The sequence below is a fragment of the Dryobates pubescens genome, chromosome 7 (assembly GCF_014839835.1).
Source record: "Dryobates pubescens isolate bDryPub1 chromosome 7, bDryPub1.pri, whole genome shotgun sequence".
Classification (NCBI taxonomy): Eukaryota; Metazoa; Chordata; class Aves; order Piciformes; family Picidae; genus Dryobates; species Dryobates pubescens.
In genome coordinates, this window is record NC_071618.1 from 27,196,054 (window position 1) to 27,212,844 (window position 16,791).

At 39.2% G+C, this 16,791-nt stretch overlaps 1 protein-coding gene across 2 annotated transcripts in view; it reads left to right on the forward strand.

The window, feature by feature from the left end:
- TBC1D4 (TBC1 domain family member 4) overlaps positions 1-16,791 on the forward strand; it is a 114,959-nt gene that overhangs the window by 84,663 nt on the left and 13,505 nt on the right. Inside the window, exons 11-15 of one of the 2 annotated variants that reach the window (XM_054163009.1) lie at positions 970-1,116; positions 8,964-9,124; positions 9,982-10,191; positions 14,502-14,660; positions 16,212-16,370. In XM_054163009.1, coding sequence (XP_054018984.1) covers positions 970-1,116; positions 8,964-9,124; positions 9,982-10,191; positions 14,502-14,660; positions 16,212-16,370 — 836 coding nt within the window. The remainder of the gene's footprint in view (positions 1-969; positions 1,117-8,963; positions 9,125-9,981; positions 10,192-14,501; positions 14,661-16,211; positions 16,371-16,791) is intronic. The other variant, XM_054163010.1, reaches the window with a different exon arrangement.

Here is a 16,791-nt window from a genome sequence, read left to right on the forward strand (position 1 = left end):
AATCATTCTTTTTGTGGACTCCTTCTAAAAATGGCTTTAAATAATAATTTCTCACCTATTTGATGCCTAGATTAAAATATCAGTGTGAATTATTCTGTTTAGGAGACTGGAAGGGAGTGAAGGGCAAGAAATTAGCCTTGGAGTACCTCAGCTACATTGTGTTTCTGAAGGGATAAATAAACTGGGTTTTACTAAGATAAACTTTAGTTGTTTTGGTTTGATTTGTTGTTTTTTTCCACTGACCATGTTGTATGCAGACAGGAAACCCTGAGTTCAAACTGAAGGACTTGCTGACTTCACTTCTTTGTAATAACTTTTAAGAAGTTGCTGATTAAGTGTCTTCATCGGCAGATTTCAGTCAAAACAGTTTGTAACAACTTGCTTCTAGACTCAGATTTTGCCTTTTGTCTTGTTCTATTGAAGATTAATCACAAATATGAAGTAAAACTGAATTGATTTTGATGTCCTCAATGCTTGTTACTATTATCTGTGTTTTAACTGTGTAGTAGGACTACCTTTCCTGATTTAAACAATTCACAACTCTTTAGCCAAGATTTAAATGCTCTGCTTCCTAATGTGTTACAGTGACACATGTTATTTGAGAAAGCAAGAGAATATTGAGTAAGAGAAACAATGTGATTCATTTGAAGCAGCTTTCTAAGAATATTTTCTAAGTGTTTCAGAGATTCTTTTCATGAATGTGCTTTTAGAATAAGTAAGGCTAAATAAATAAGGTGGTCTGCCTGTTCTGCAGTTTTACTGAAATGTGTCTCAAAAGAAATCAACTGTAACAGCAAAGTCACTATCATCAGGGAAACTGCCCAGTAGTGTGCCTGGTACATTTTGTCTTCTGGGAAACAAAACAACTGTAAGACAAGATGAAGCACTTGGCCAGTACTTTAATCTCATGTTTTGTTGTATCCAAATCCATGCTGACCCATCTGCTATGTTCTCTTGTTGCCTGCACAGTCCTATTGAGGTTCGGCGCGCTCTCAATGAGAGTGAATCTGCATCATCTGGTCTCCCTTCCTCTGTCTCTGCCCCTTCTTTCCTGAAAAGCTTTTGCCAGGGCTCAGGAAGGTTGCTCCAGCACTCAGAAAGTGACCTTTTAAAGAGGTGAGAGCATTGTCTCCTGCCTAGTTCTTCACTGCCACCAGCTTAACAAAAGGATTCCCAATGCAATGCAGCACATGGGATCTCTTCCATGCTGCCTTGTGCTCCTCCATTTCTAACAGAATTCCTGAGTCCTTGATGCAAATGGGTGAACAGGGTTGTTGGCAGAAAAAAAAAAGCCTGTTAAAAGTAGAGCCTTGTCTACTGTGAGCTATTTCCATTGCAGTGTTGCAAATCTGCTGCATTGGTTTATCACTTCAGCTGCAATTGTTTTTAAGAGCATCACACCAATTTAATGCTTTCTGTGCTGAATGCAAACCAGCATGTGTTGTTGTGATCATTGCATGTGAAAATAACAAAAGAAAAATGTGAAGAGTGTGCAGTACTAATACAGGATGCTTGTGCATGAGGAAGGGGAAATGCCAGGTTAGCTGGGTGATGGTAGCTGTGAGGTGCTTAGAGAGAATCAGCACAAAACTTCCAATTGAAGTGGGGTGGAGAAGTGGTGAAGATAAAAGAAGGGCTTTCTGCCATCAGTATGAAAGACTGAGTACTGGACTGGAAGTCACACTTCTCTTTCAGAATAGATTCTCTTTCAGAAAGGTGCTTGAGGAAACTGTGTGTGGGTTATTTTTCTGAAGTAGATCTGTAGTGAATAAAGTGGAGGTGTAGTTTTGAGCTTCATGATGTTGGGTTTTTTTCACCAGTTGCTGGCCTTTCTATTTTTCTTCTGTCAATGACAGCTTTTTCCTTCAACAGCTTGTCCTTGTTTAGTGAACCATACTTACGTTTCTGGTACTCTTCATCTTGGAGTGTGGCCCTCCCCTAAGTGATAACTGGCAAGTTGTAGAAGGTGCTTTTGTGACAGTTTCTCACTGTAAAAATAACAGTAGATTACATTCTTACCAAAATCAGGTGTTGATGAGATACGAATTTGGGATGTGTTAAGACTCTTAATACATGGGGATTTCAGTTGTATAAGATAGGTGTGGAATATAGGATAGGTTTTTAGGGGTGCTTAAAGAAATATTTTCATCTTGGGGAGTGCAGTTTCATTACACAAGGATTAATTCCATTCCAGAGCAGATTGTAAGAAACTACATAAAGTTTGTATATCAAACTAATGTGACAGGCAGTTGACCTAACGGTGGCTTTAAGATACAGTTTGGGTTAGTTATCTTTAATAATATATAGGTTAGAATAAATACAAAGTACGTATCATCTCCTTAAGCACATTGTATCCTACCTTGTATCTTCCTGGCCTCTGTGTTGCCTTTGGTCAGCAGACTTTCTCCAAACTGAATAAATGCCCAGGTCAGTTTGTATAGGCATCTGGATTCCATTAAACCTAACCTTCTGGATCTGGGCAATCTAATTATTGAGTGTCATATTAAAACTGTACTTCAATATCAGCAAATTCCAAGCTGAAGTTCTTGAGATCTTGCTGTTTCTGGAGTTGATTATGTGTGCTGAAGAAGGTACTATGTTTCATTATAATAGAGTTTAAACTGTAAGGTATAGAAATCATAAAATGAGGAATAATTCCAAAAAGCCCATCCTATTTCTACTGAAGTTTTATAGAGTTCAGGTTATTGTTACCATATCATCTTGAATTTGTGTGAAAACTCTTGTGAAATTTGCATCTCATTAGGTATAGATCTTGCTGGGAGCAACTGAGCCTAAACTGTCAAGGTAATGAAATTGCAGTAGCAACGGTGAAGTGTTGGGGTGTAGTTTGGTTCATGAAATGAGTACAACAAATACTGTCAGAAAGAAGTGATGAATGAATAATGCTGATGTGGAAAGAGTGATTTGGGTCATCCAGCTGTCACTTGAACTGGCTAATGGTGAATGAAAAATATTGTCTGACTGATGGTGTCTATATCTCTTCAAACTTTCCCTGATTTAACTTGCAAATGTGTCTTGTGACATCAGGTTTGGGAATGAGAGGAAGTTCAAAAATTTTATAGTGTGCTTTGTCTTGTGGGTTGGTTTATTGTTTGGTCAGTTTGTTTGTTTTCCTTTGGGTATTTTGCACAGAGAGAACCATCTTCTGTCCCAGCAGACTAAATGTCAGGTTTATTTAGTGTTCTCATGTGAGTGAATTTTAGGCTGGAATTGGTCTGCATAATTTTGACTCTTCACAAGAGTGTTGTGCAGCACTTAATATTGAACCAAAGCACGTAAAAGAATTAAAGCCAAATAAAAGTCCTGTCTAATTTCTGGCTTTTATTCAGCAGCTACTCCTTAAAGCCAGGCTATTGGAGAACCTGAGTTTTTAATAGAAAAATAAAGCAGCACTTTTGACAGTGGGGCAACCATCAGCATAGGTTTGACTAGCTCACAACATCTCTGTTAATTGCATTGCTACACAAAGATAATTTAAGATGATTTCTTGCCACTTGAATTGGAACAGATTGCTTTTTAAAAAGAACTTAAATTTTTATGAAAAAAAATGAAATACTTGAGATTGTTGCTTAAATGAAATAGCAGAAAGTAATTATTCAGCATAAATATTTGTGACATGAGTAAAAAATAATAGAAAGGTATAAACTACTCAAAAATCGTTTTCCTTCCTCCCTGTGGTGGTTTTAGGCTATGCCTTTAAAATTTAGTTACAGTTTTCCAGTAGAAAGATATAAATAAATCACTATGGGGTATAAAAAGGAAAACAGAAGATTATTCTAATTCATCATCTAAATTCATCAAGCTGGGGGCAGGTGTTGATCTGTTCAAGGGTAGGAGAGCTCTGCAGAGGGACCTTGACAGGCTGGACAGATGGGCAGAGTCCAATGGCATGAGATTTAACAAATCTAGGTGCTGGGTTCTACACATTGGCCACAACAACCCCATGCAGTGCTACAGGTTGGGGTTGGACTTGATGATCTTGAAGGTCTTTTCCAACCTGGTTAATTCTATTCTATTCTATTCTATTCTATTCTATTCTATTCTATTCTATTCTATTCTATTCTATTCTATTCTATTCTATCTAGAATAAGATGACCTGTACAATAACAATTCTTTTCTCTTCTCTTCTGATCTTGGCTGTGTTGCTTCGCTCAGGAGAGGTAACCTGCTTATCGTCTGGCTTTGGCTAAGTCTAACTTCTCTGCTCCTTTTTCTTGTCCCTTTTGTACAGGGGGACAAGGGGTGTAAGGGAGGGAGAAGCTAGTAGCTTCCCCTGTTCCTTGGCTAAGGGGGTCCTTGTGCTGTTTATTAATTTTAAATACTGTAAATACTGTGTATTTTGTACATATTCATTGCATTCCATTGTAGAGTGTAGCTTTTACACCTTCATTTGCTTCTAATTGAGTTGGTCTGGCAAAAGTTAATGCTGGGGGAAAACCTCAACCCACCACATTCTCAGAGGGGAAGAATACTTCATGTATTAGGCTTACATATACACTTCTGCCAGCTTAAATCCTGGGAGTCAAAAATATTAGCTGCCTTGCTGTGCTTGATCTGGGGGATTTTGTACCATCTCAGCCTTCAAATTGCAAAGTAGGTCAAGTTGATTCAATTGCTACTTAGAGCAATCAAGAGAAGAAATTGAAATGAAAGCAAACTGTGGAAAAAATTCAAACCTTGGCATGAGCAGCAAGAGTATTTATTCTCAGGTCAGTTGGCTTGCACGGACTCAAGCGAAATAATTCAGGTAAATGTTGTGTAGAGTTCACAAGAAATGGGGTAGCTTTGTGGATTTGAATATCAGTCTTTGGAAACAATTTGAAGAACAGTTTGGCAAGGATTTAAGTAATTGAAACCAAGCAATAATCTTTTTATTCACCTTCTTTCCTTTTGATTTATTTTTTCTTCTCCAAAGGTAGCTGCCTCGTCTTCACTCTGTACACTGACTAAGAGAATAGTGAATGACTCAGTGCTTTGGTGCAGTTACCTCAGATACAAAGCTTAGATGAACATTATTCTGTACTCTTGAGTACTTGGATTATTGCTTCTAAAGAATTTAGGAAGAAAGTACAGGCTGAAACATTTGAGACATTATGTTGAATTTAATAGTGTTTCTCTTTTTAATGCACACAAGCTGATGAATGCGTTTCAGTTTCAGTGTTGGGACAGGACCATAGGCTGAGTAGACTTATGAAAAGCCATTGTTCTTCAAACTGAGATGTGAGACTTAAATATTACATTGTTACCATTTTCCAAGCTGTGTGGCAGGTAAATTAAGTTCTGAAAACAGGAAATGAAAAAAATGGAAGAACTCTATGTTGTGGAATTCCTCTATTGGGCTGTTTGGCTTTGCCCTTTCATATGCCTGTTTTACCAAGCTGAAATGTTCTGATGTAGAAGCTGTACCATAATCTAGTTGTTATTTTCTGAAATAAAGCAAAGTGAAGTAAAGAAAAAATAATCCATTCTTGCAGTCATGTCCCAGTTCACCAATCACCTCTTAAATGCATAGTTTGTTACGATTTTGTATATGGCCATCTCTTAATTTTCAGTGCATTGATGCATTTCCTTCTGCTCAGTTGTTGGTAGGTTGCAGCAGGACAGGAACCATTGGAATGGGCTGCCCGGGGAGGTGGTGGGGTCACTGTCGCTGGGGGTGTTCAGGACAAGGCTTGACAGGATACTTGGTTGCATGGTTTAGTTGATTAGGTGGTGTTGGATGATAGGTTGGACACGATGATCTTGAAGGTCTCTTCCAACCTGGTCTATTCTATTCTATTCTATTCTATTCTATTCTATTCTATTCTATTCTATTCTATTCTATTCTATTCTATTCTATTCCCCAAGAAATATTCATCATCTTCTTTGCCCAGTGTCTGGGTTCTACAATCCATACATAAGTTTCAGATTTCCTGAGTTTGAGGTAGCAAATTTTTCTTAAAGTGGAAAACTTAAATTAATTAAATTTAATTAAAATTTTGAATTAATAATTGGATTATTTCTGCTACTGGGCTCGGCAGTTTGTTTCCCATGTAGATATGTAAGTGTGTGTGTTGTCAGAACAGCATTTTTGTAAGAATTCTTAAGAATTTTTCTCAGGGGTATTTTAGGTTCAGTATCAGTGCCCTGATAGGAAAGTCATGAAAGTCTCTTATTTCTAAGGTTGGGAGGTTTTGGAAACTCTGCTGTGCTTTCAGTAGTAAACTCCATTTAAGTTACTGTTGTTGTTTTGGAGTTACTTTTGCTCATGGTCTCACATTAATAAACCTCTTAATTTTTCAGGGACTATATAACAATGATCAATACCTTTTTTTTCTTTAGCCCCACCCTGTTTGGAGGAACTTAGGAGCTGTTGTTAGCCTGTTTGAGTAAAGCACCTAACTGCCTGGGTGTTAAAATCCATGGCTCCCTCAAAACCTGAAGTAATCTTGCAAATATGACCAAGAGTGAAGTGCAGCAGTTAAATTTAGATATAAGAGATTATCTGAAGTCTGGGTACTAAGTATTGTGCAGCTCCTGTTGCAAGGTGGGGAATGGGTAACAGTCAACTCATCTGTTTTTTGCACCAACTTTCTGAACCATTTCATCACAGGAGAGCAGACACTACTGTTTGACTACTTCCTGCTTTTACTGTTAGGGTATTGTTTCACACCTTCAGTACTGGTGTTAAGCTAGGTTTTATCTGTCTGTCTTGACATGAGGAAATTCTCTTTTCTTTCTTTCTTTCCTACATCCTAATGTTTTCACAGGTCCCCTTACCTCTCATTGAATATGGATAGGTGTGCACCTTCATCCATCCTCTGTAAATCTAATCCGTCCCTCTGTAAACTCTGTGACTCAAATATATAAGCAGCTTTGTTTCATACCCTACTATTGCTAGGACTGTCTACATGTTTGGGGGCATGCTAGCTAAATGCAGGTGTTCACACATTGCAATAGAAAGGAAGTTTTCATTCCCTTGTTATGTAGTTTCTATTTAGTGAGCCCTGGAATTAATCCTTTTCATATGTTCTACCATGTGATATGTAAGACCTGAAATAGTGAGAAGTAGTTTAGTTTCAGTTTTTTATAGGAGCACAAGTTATATAATGATTAATATATCCAAACTCAGTACCTTATTTTGAAGAGTTGTTGAATTAAAATACCTTTGGAAAAGAGAGGCTTTTAATTCCAGATTAGTTTTGTAGTCCATATGTAGGTAGCACAAGCAGTAGTTACCCCATCACCAAAGACCTAGGGCAGATAGCCCCAAAAGATTGTCACAGAGTTTTCTGTTGCTGTTTCAGTCAGTGCCCAGTGGGGATATCCTGAGTCCAGCTCCTAATAATGCATAGGGAATTGAGACACTCTAGAGATTAAATTAGGATTAGAAAATAATTCAGATGGGTAACACCCAGGGCTCCCATCATATGGCACTACTCCTAGATGAGAGTGGAGTAGTGTGTAATAGTGGGTAAGTGAACTTGAAGACACGTTTCTTTCTCTGTCAGGATATGGAAGCAGGGACTGATGTCTCTGTATGGTAGTGTATCAAATTTTTCTCACTGTGGCTTACAAATGCCAGGGAGTTGTTGAAGGTCATTAGTGTAGGGACAGCTTTGGTCACCAAAAGGGCCAGTTCTAGCTTGGTGGATTATCATTCAGCACAGAGAATTTGATATGAAAAATGCTGATTGAGATGGTGTAGCTGATAGACTGGTGTAGCTAAAACACATAGCCTCCATGAAGATCTCTCTTGCAAATCTCTCCTTTTGTGCAAGCCAAATGTGGGGAGATGGCCTGCAGCTGGCAAAATGTTATCATCTGCAACTGACTTAACCACTGAAAACATCATGAACACTTAACATGCTGGTCTTGCCTTTCATCTCACTCTTTTTAGGGACTTGGACTTAAACATGGAAATTACTGACAGGATGCTGTGTTGATATGATATTTTTCCATGTGATGAAGCTGCAGATGCAGCTCCTTGTGTTAGATGCTGTCTTCCCAAGAAGCCTGTAGTTGTGTGTCATACTCTTGACATGGCATGGAAGGATTTGTGTACCCATTACTATTGCACCTATGTTACTACCACAAATGTGAACTGCTGAAATAATTCTGAAAGTGGCTCAAGTACTTATGAAAGATAAATGGACTTTCTTCTGGCAGTAGTCAGTAGAGAGGTTAGTTCAGAGTCCTCTTAAAATAACCTCCCAGTAAAGCTTCCCTCTATCTTTTCTTTGCCTCCTCCAACAACATAAGGTACTGTTAAAATTGCTGTGTAAATGTATTTCTACTTGGCAGCTGCAGGAGAAGATAAGCTCCTTTCCCCTCATTGTGGTAGGAGTTGAAGTTGCAAAGGCTCTCTTCCTTCAGCTGGACATGCTAATGAAACATGAGAACATTTGTCCCCATTTGTGCAAGTGAAGTATCCACTTGCTGAAACATAGGAAAGAGGCTGCATCAGAAGGCCAGAAAGTTGCCTCCAATATTCACCTGTGAGCTCACTGTTCCATTTAAGATGGCACTAAATGGAGCATTTTGCTCTGCTGAAGCAACATCTGTGCTTTTACAGGTATTGCATCGTTATCAGCCCTTTAAGACTAAAGACCAAAATCCATGACTCTCTGGTTTAGAGGTGAAATATTACTATGTTTTCCTTTCAGCTACTCAGAAAGTTTAGCTTTTATTCTGAGCTTCAGTCTGAGCACTGTATGAATGCTATGAATTCTTCCTGGTGGTATATAGTGCAGACTTCACAGCACTTTGTTACAAGGAAACAATTGGGCACTTCTGTATTCAAGGGGCAGCTCACACAGCATGCTTTGCCTTCTAAAACTTCCCAGCAAATGCTCCTGCAGGTTTGGTCATACATTAGACAGATGTAATAAAGATTTTTTTTATTATTTCCCCTCCAAAGATAACTGACTTTGATCACTCCATGTGCTTTTTCTTTCCTTCAGTGATGGGGAGGGAAAGAAAAGAACATCAACCATCTGCAGCAGTGAATCTCTAAATGCTGTGGGGGCCACGCTCACACCTCGCCGCATATCCTGGCGGCGGAGAATATTCCTGCAGGTAGCTTCACCTATGAATAAATCTCCTGCCAAGATGCAGCATCCAGGTCTGTGTGTGCTTCTAAAGAAAATAAGCAAGCAGATTTTACTGAATAGTTATTGCTACAATATGTAAAGATAGGAAAGGGAGAAGGGGATCAGCTTGGCACAATAATCTTGCTAGAACCGCACTAGAGAGAGTTGTGCTTAGATGGCTTTAGGTCTTTGCTTTGAACAGAGGATTCTGTCATCAAAATCAAATGAACTGCAATCTGCCATGGCTGCACTGGTAGCAAGGAGATGAAGAACTGCCTTTTGCTGACAAAGATAACCTCTTTAACAGTTAGCAAATTTTTACCCTAGCCTGTTTCAATAATAGCAGTGTTTGCAGAAAATGGCACTGCACATAGCACCTGGTTGTATGTGTCAGTATTTCTTACAGATTTAGCTCATTTAAGGTAGAAACCTCTGCAATAGCTGAAATCCTGTTATGTTGATAAAGTCCTGTGGGCAGAGTTCACAACTGTAGGTAAATGACAAACTCTGTATTTAGTTACCATAAAATGCTATAGCACTGTCTGTAGTGCAGCTTAGTAGATGGGAAAAGTTGTTTTTAGTATAGATCCTGTGATAAATCACAGCAGTGAAAAAACTCAGCTGTAAAGGAGGCTTTATGTATACAGTCCCTTTTTAGCTATACTAGAAGATAGCAGGGTAACCCTTTATTTAGCTTTGTTTCATTTAAATATTACTTTGTTTCATTTAAATGAAAACAATTCTGGACCGTTGAATTGCATTTTCTGTGTGTTTGGAATCAGCACCTCCCTGCTGAATGTGGAAGACATTTTTGGTTGTGCTGTGACTTAAATTTTGCGATAGGTCAAACAATTTGAGTTTCCTGTAATACGTTTCTGATTCTTTGCAGATGATCATGATGGAAGTGAATTACTACCATTATCCCCTCTTGCTCCACCCCTGGAGGAGGACCCTCTTGCTCTAGTACTGCAAAATGAAGATGGCCCAGATAAAACTGGAGAGAGGAAAAACTCAGAAGAACTACAAAGTCTGTGGAGAAAAGCCATCCATCAACAAATTCTTTTGCTTCGAATGGAGAAAGAAAACCAGAAGCTGGAAGGTTAGCTATTTAGCAAATACCCCTAAAAACTTGTTACAAATTCTGCTGCCTGAAGCTGAAAACTCCACTGGTGATGGGCACCTCAAAAAGGCATATTGTTCCCTAACATTTTGTTAATAGTGCTGGAAAAAAATGCATTTGCCCACTCCTACCTCACAGTCTACCAGGTTCTCTGTCTACTTGCTGGCTGTTAATGCATCACCTTAGTTGAAGAAGAAGGTGGTAACTTTTCCTTTTGTAGAGGATGTTAGACAAAGGTTGCTGCAGTCTGTGTTACAGCAGACTAAGTCTAGGAATTCTAATACGGAGACAGGAGAACAAATGCTGTGTGAACACTTAGGTATGATAAACCTTACCCTTTATATCTTGTTTCAGTTCTTTGCAGCACATGACATTTCTGTCCAGTCTTTCTGTTCTTCATTAACCACATCAAGTGGTCATTTATAAATATTTGAATCCCAATGTGATTTTTGAGCAACTGGCTCTTTGAGGTATGTCAGAAAGTTCTTTTATCAGAAGGTGAGCACTGTACACTGAAAATTCCATGCTGTTGCTGGGGGATCTGAAGTTGACCCATCCAAGTTGTCAGCTGCCTGAGCTTCTGGCTAAGATATTTTATTATGACTAGTCAAGACTCAGACAAATAAAAGATAGGGTGCAGTGTCTATCCTAACATATTCTATCCTAACATTCTTCATTAAAATAGACCAATGGCTTTTGGTGCAAGTTAAAAATCTTGAATGTCCCCTGCAATTACTGCCCTCATCCTCTTGTGTATAATATATAACCTCATTATGTGGTAGTCTGAGTCTTCAAACAAAACATAATGATCTTGTTAAGGTCAGTTATCTCTTCTTTCCTTCTTCAGTGTTGCTTATTGAGAAGGCAGGGAGAGGATGGAAAAATAGCAGGACAAAAATCTCTCCATGTGCCTACAAGCCTACATCCTTGCATGTATTTCCTAAACATGTAGCATATTTCTCTGTGCATTTTCTCTACAGTTTGTTTTCCTGTTGACACACACTTCTGAGGAAACTCCTAGATTTACAGGGAACATCTACAGAGAAGTCTGTTTTAACTTCAGCCAAAATCTTAATTTATTGTTTTAGCAAACAGTCTACTGATGTGGTGTGGGGAAGCTGGACGTCTGCTGTAGTGACTAATTTTGTGTTACCTCCCTCTGGTGGTATGAGCTGCTGAGGGACAAACGTTTTTCTGTACCTGCCCTTTGTGGCTGGAGATACTGGAAACTGTTAGTTTAGGTCCTTAAGACTCAGTTATAAGTTATTTCCATTCTGTAATGAATATGTAGAAAATAAGTTCTGCCTGCAGAATTGTTTGTGGTGAAAACAGGTGTGTCAGCAGTGGAGACTCCAAACTGGCATTTAACCTGCCAACCATGTCTTGGGTTTTGCTCCAAGAACATCTCTATTCTTCTATGCAGATTCATAAGTACTGCTAGTGAAACTCTTGCTCTGGCTAGACAAAACCATCATCTTAATTTCAAAAGGTGAAAAGTAAACTTTCTTAGCGGTGGGTTACTGTAGCATAGGCCATTTTATGGACAGGACATATGAAGAACTGATAGATTCCAAACAAGTGCTGATTCTGTCAGTGATTGACATCCTAGCCTACAATTAAATGGGAAATTGTAGTGGTAACAGAAACTCAGCCATTTTTCTGCTTGAAGCTAGGTTCTTGGCTGTAAATTTATTCAGCTGTTTGTGATTGGTTCAAGACTGGAATTGCTGTTGGACATCTCTTCCTACCACTACCATTTTGTGATTTTATGAATCGGTTTTAGTGGTGTTTCTGTTAATGTTTTGTTGATTTTTATGTACAACATATTAATAGAAGATCTTTTCCTATTCCTTTTGCTGTCGAGGAGACTTGAATTCTGTTAGTTCTTTGTTTTACAGAAGGTAAGTTCTGTGAATTGCACAAATCTGTTCTTTGTGGGTTTTTTTTTCTTTTCTGAGAATCTACATGCTACTTTTTTCCAGTAGATGACCTAGAAATATAAGAAAAAGTTGCAGGCCATCTAGCAATTATTAGGATAAATGTTAACAAGGGTGACAGAAGGTAGGGCAAGTACCGGGGTGCTTGGTGCCATGGTTTAGTTGATTAGATGGTGTTGGATGATAGGTTGGACTCAATGATCTCAAAGGTCTTTTCCAACCTGGTTGATTCTATTCTATTCTATTCTATTCTAATTCTACTCTACTCTACTCTACTCTACTCTACTCTACTCTACTCTACTCTACTCTACTCTACTCTACTCTACTCTACTCTATTCTATTCTATTCTATTCTATTCTACTATCAACAGGAAAGCTTCAGTCTAGGAAGGATGTTGACTTGCTGGAACGAGTCCAGAGAAGAGCAACAAAGTTGGTGAGGGGTTTGGAACATAAACCCTACGAGGAGAGGCTGAGGGAGCTGGGGTTGCTTAGCCTGGAGAAGAGGAGACTCAGGGGTGACCTTATTGCTCTCTACAACTACCTGAAGGGAGGTTGTAGACAGACGGATGTTGGTCTCTTCTCCCAGGCGGCCAGTACCAGAACAAGAGGACACAGTCTCAGGCTGCGCCAGGGGAGGTTCAGGCTAGATGTTAGGAAAAAGTTCTATACAGAAAGAGTGATTGCCCATTGGAATGGGCTGCCTGGGGAGGTGGTGGAGTCGCCATCACTGGAGGTTTTTAGGAGAAGACTTGATGGGGTGCTTGGTGCCGTGGGTTAGTTGTTTAGGTGGTGTTGGATTGGTTGATGGGTTGGACGCGATGATCTTGAAGGTCTCTTCCAACCTGGTTTATTCTATGTATTCTATGTATTCTTGTTGACTTTCACAAGAGCTAACTGCAGAGCCGAAGTACCATCAGTGAATGATAACCTCTGCATACATATTTTATCATTATCTTGAGTCTTGCATACTGCTTATGACAGTGAGCATCCTCAGATAAAATCATACAGCAGTTGGGTAGCATTTAAGATTACCCTGGTAGGACTGCAGATTCTTATGGTGAGATCACATTTCCATTTTTATGGAAGTGTACTGCAGCTTGCAGAACAGTTGTTTCTACAGGACACCCTATAGTCTGGAACAGATACAGCCTCAGAGGTGTAGCATACAGCTTTGAAAATGATTGGTCACTTGCATTTTTGGAGTGGGCCAGGCAGTTGATTCATCCATTACTGGCTGTATCCAAAGTGAGATGATTAGGTGAAGGAAGTGATTGTCTTTTCTTGCACGTTACATAACTGTGAGTGAGAGCTTGCTTTCACTTAGAGATGATGGTGGGGCAGGGGTTACATCTGTAAGAGGAAGGAGGCTTCTGCAAGGAGCAAGCAATGCATGCAGATGGAGACAAATTTGAGATAAATTCGATTGCAGCTTTTAGAGGTCATGTTGTGAAATGTACAATTCAGTCCAATTATAATTAAGCTTGACTTTTTATATTAAGACACATTTAGGCTTTGATTTCCATTTTTTACATGAGGTCTATGAAAAATTGGAGTGTTTCTCTGCATGCATATTATGTATCATAAAATACCCACAGTTTCTTGGTGATGGAAATGAAAGCTGCTCCTCCATGAAATTCTGAAATAACAGAATTTTATTTTAGAAAGTGACTCCTCTGGACTAAATACTTTGTGCTGTGTAGTCCTGTGCAGCAAACCTTTCAAGTTTACAGCAACGTGAGTTCTTTGCTTGAGCAGAGATGTGCTTTTCTGGATGTGGTTCGTGTTGAGTCATTCTGTTTACTGCAAGTCAGCATGATGATGCCAGGCAGCAGTGCCAAGAGCGCCTATCACTCTCTTAAGGGACATGTGAAAACTGGAACCAGTGTGACCAACTTCAGTTCAGAAGACTTGCCTAGCTTGCTTGTCTAAATCTGTAATCTAAACATTCAGGTTTGGGACTTTCCATATTAAAACAATTGTAATGTGCAATATAAACAAGAAGAAAAATCATCAAAGGAATTTCTGCAGTTGGAAAAAACAGATGTGGTGAAGTTGATTGTGTTAAGTGGGTTTTGTTTCTTGCCCCAAGCTTCAAGAAATACTTCCATGTACTTCATTAATTAGTAATGTTCATGGCCTAGTAACAGAAGGTAAATTGTTACCTGCAGCATTTTATGACAAAAGACTGGCCCCATCTCAGCTCTTAGCTGATACATTGTGGAAGGTGTATTTATCCCTTGCCAGATTATCAGGTAGATACATCTAACTTGGGTTTGCATATTTGATGTCTCTTGTGATTTTCTAACCTTCTGGTTTTCTGTGTGCTCTTCCTTTGCATTCTGTGCTCCAGCAAGCAGAGACGAGCTCCAGTCAAGAAAAGTGAAACTGGACTATGATGAAGTTGGTACATGTCAGAAAGATGTCATAAATGTTTGGGATAAGAAGTTAATAAACTGCAGAGCCAAAATCCGATGTGACATGGAAGATATTCATTCCACTTTGAAAGAAGGTATTTATGTGGGATGGCTTTTAACTATGAAGTCTAAAGACTGAGTTTATGAGTTTTATTTATTACCTTTTGATACCAAAGAAAATGTGCCAGTAGCACACTTTTTCCAATAGTATAAAATCATGAAATAATCTTTTGTAAATGCAGCCCCTCCTACTGCCAAGCAGAAAGTAAGTTCTGCTGTGTCTGTAGCTTAGAATGTCAGCAATGCAGAAGCATGTATAGTCATACTCATGAAAGTAGTGCCTTGTGCCCGTGTATTATTAGATCAAAGATTGAAGTTGGAGCTTCTGCAGCTAACACTGTGACCTTCTGGTTTTTGGTCTGTAGTTCTTATCCAACTGACTTGTGAGTTTCAGCTGCTCTGATTTTACTTACTTACTGAGAAGGCAGGACCATAATATCTAATGTGGACTGTGCCCAGAACCTGCAGGATTACTACCAAGCTTCAGAAAGTCAGAACAACCACACCTTGTGGGGTCTGGGATATGGTCTTGTAGTGTTTTTGTTTTCTGAAGTGACAAGCTGGAGATTTTGACTTAAAGTAGATCATCCTTTGACTTAGCCATAGGCCAGAAGGGAAGCCAGAGGGACACAAGATTCTGCAGTGCTGGGTCCTTCAGCATGGAATCTCAAGTCTGTGTTACAGATGCTGAAAAATAGTCTTTAAGTGTAATCTGGCTGTGGTACAGAAGGGGAGTTTTAATTGCTATGAAAGGACACTGGTAGAAATAAGGCAGTTCCCGTTAATGACCTGCAGAAGACTGCCAACAGATTACTTACCTTGCTGCCCTGTCTTCTGCTCTTGGATTGCAGTTCAGAGTTGGGAATAGGAATATACTTTTTCTAACTTGTATTCTCATTAAATAAATATTTGCTTGGAAAGTATTAGCAGAGTTGATAATTTATGTTGACTTCCAAAGGCTGGTTCATAGAGTCAGATATTGAAGGAGGATGTATGTGAAAGTGCAATAGCAGTATTTTAATTTAGCTTATGGTTTTACAGGGGCTTGCCTGACTTCAGAGAAATTTTGTCTTTCAGTGTGAGTGGTTATGTACTTCCTTTGGTATGCATCACTAATGTTTTTAGGTTTTAATTGAGCATTTTATATTCTGTATATCTTTCCCCAAGCCTGTGGACATGAGCAGCCCTTTAAGAAGGGATGGAAAGCGGTGGACTTACCACTATTTTACACCTGTGAATTAAGTTCAGCCTTTGTAAATAGGCTGGAATGTATTCTGTGCCTAGTTTTGCATCTTTTCCTGCTGAGGGCTAACAGCTCTGAAGTGGCAAAATAGTGATGTCTGTACTTCAGATGCCCAATGTCCTGCTCAGTGTAATCACCTTAAGTTTGCAATTAATGTTTAGTTAGTGGGACTGAAGAGCAGCTGCTTGATGAATATAGAATAGCCAACTTAGGAAGCTGAACATTTGTAAGGGTTCCTCCAGAGTGGCTTGACCAAGATTATGACAGGGCAAGATTATGACAAAGAAAATCCTTGTGTTACAGCACTAAAAATATGCCCATTTGTTTTTTCACTGACATGCAGGTGTACCAAAATGCCGTCGTGGAGAAGTTTGGCAGTTTCTGGCTGTGCAACACCGAGTCAGACACAGGCTGCCAAACAAGCAGCAGCCTCCTGACATCTCTTACAAAGAACTTCTGAAACAACTGACAGCTCAACAGCATGCCATCCTTGTAGATCTAGGTATGTCTGTTTGTAGTTGGGAGTTTTTTTTCTGTTTTGCTTGTTGGGTTTTTGAGTGGAAATGCGCTACTCTTCATGGAAGCTGTCACTGGAGATGCTGTATCAGCAGAACTTTCTGTGTCATCAGGACACAGTCCGTGTGTGACACTTAGTGTCTTCTAAGCTGGTGATATTTTTTAGGTTATGCTGTTTGTATTTATGCTTTTCTCCATCAGTCTGAAAAGAGAAATCAAGCAGTTGCTTCTGTAGGTTCTGTGCAGACAAGAATATTAAATGAGCTCAGTGGATACAGTCTAAAATCCATAATAAGATAAATACAGATTGATCTAACTAAAGTCAGCCTGCATATGGAAGCAAGGAGAAACGGTCTATGGGAAGAGAGAAGTGCTGATTGACAGATGGATCTGGGGTTTTTTGGAGA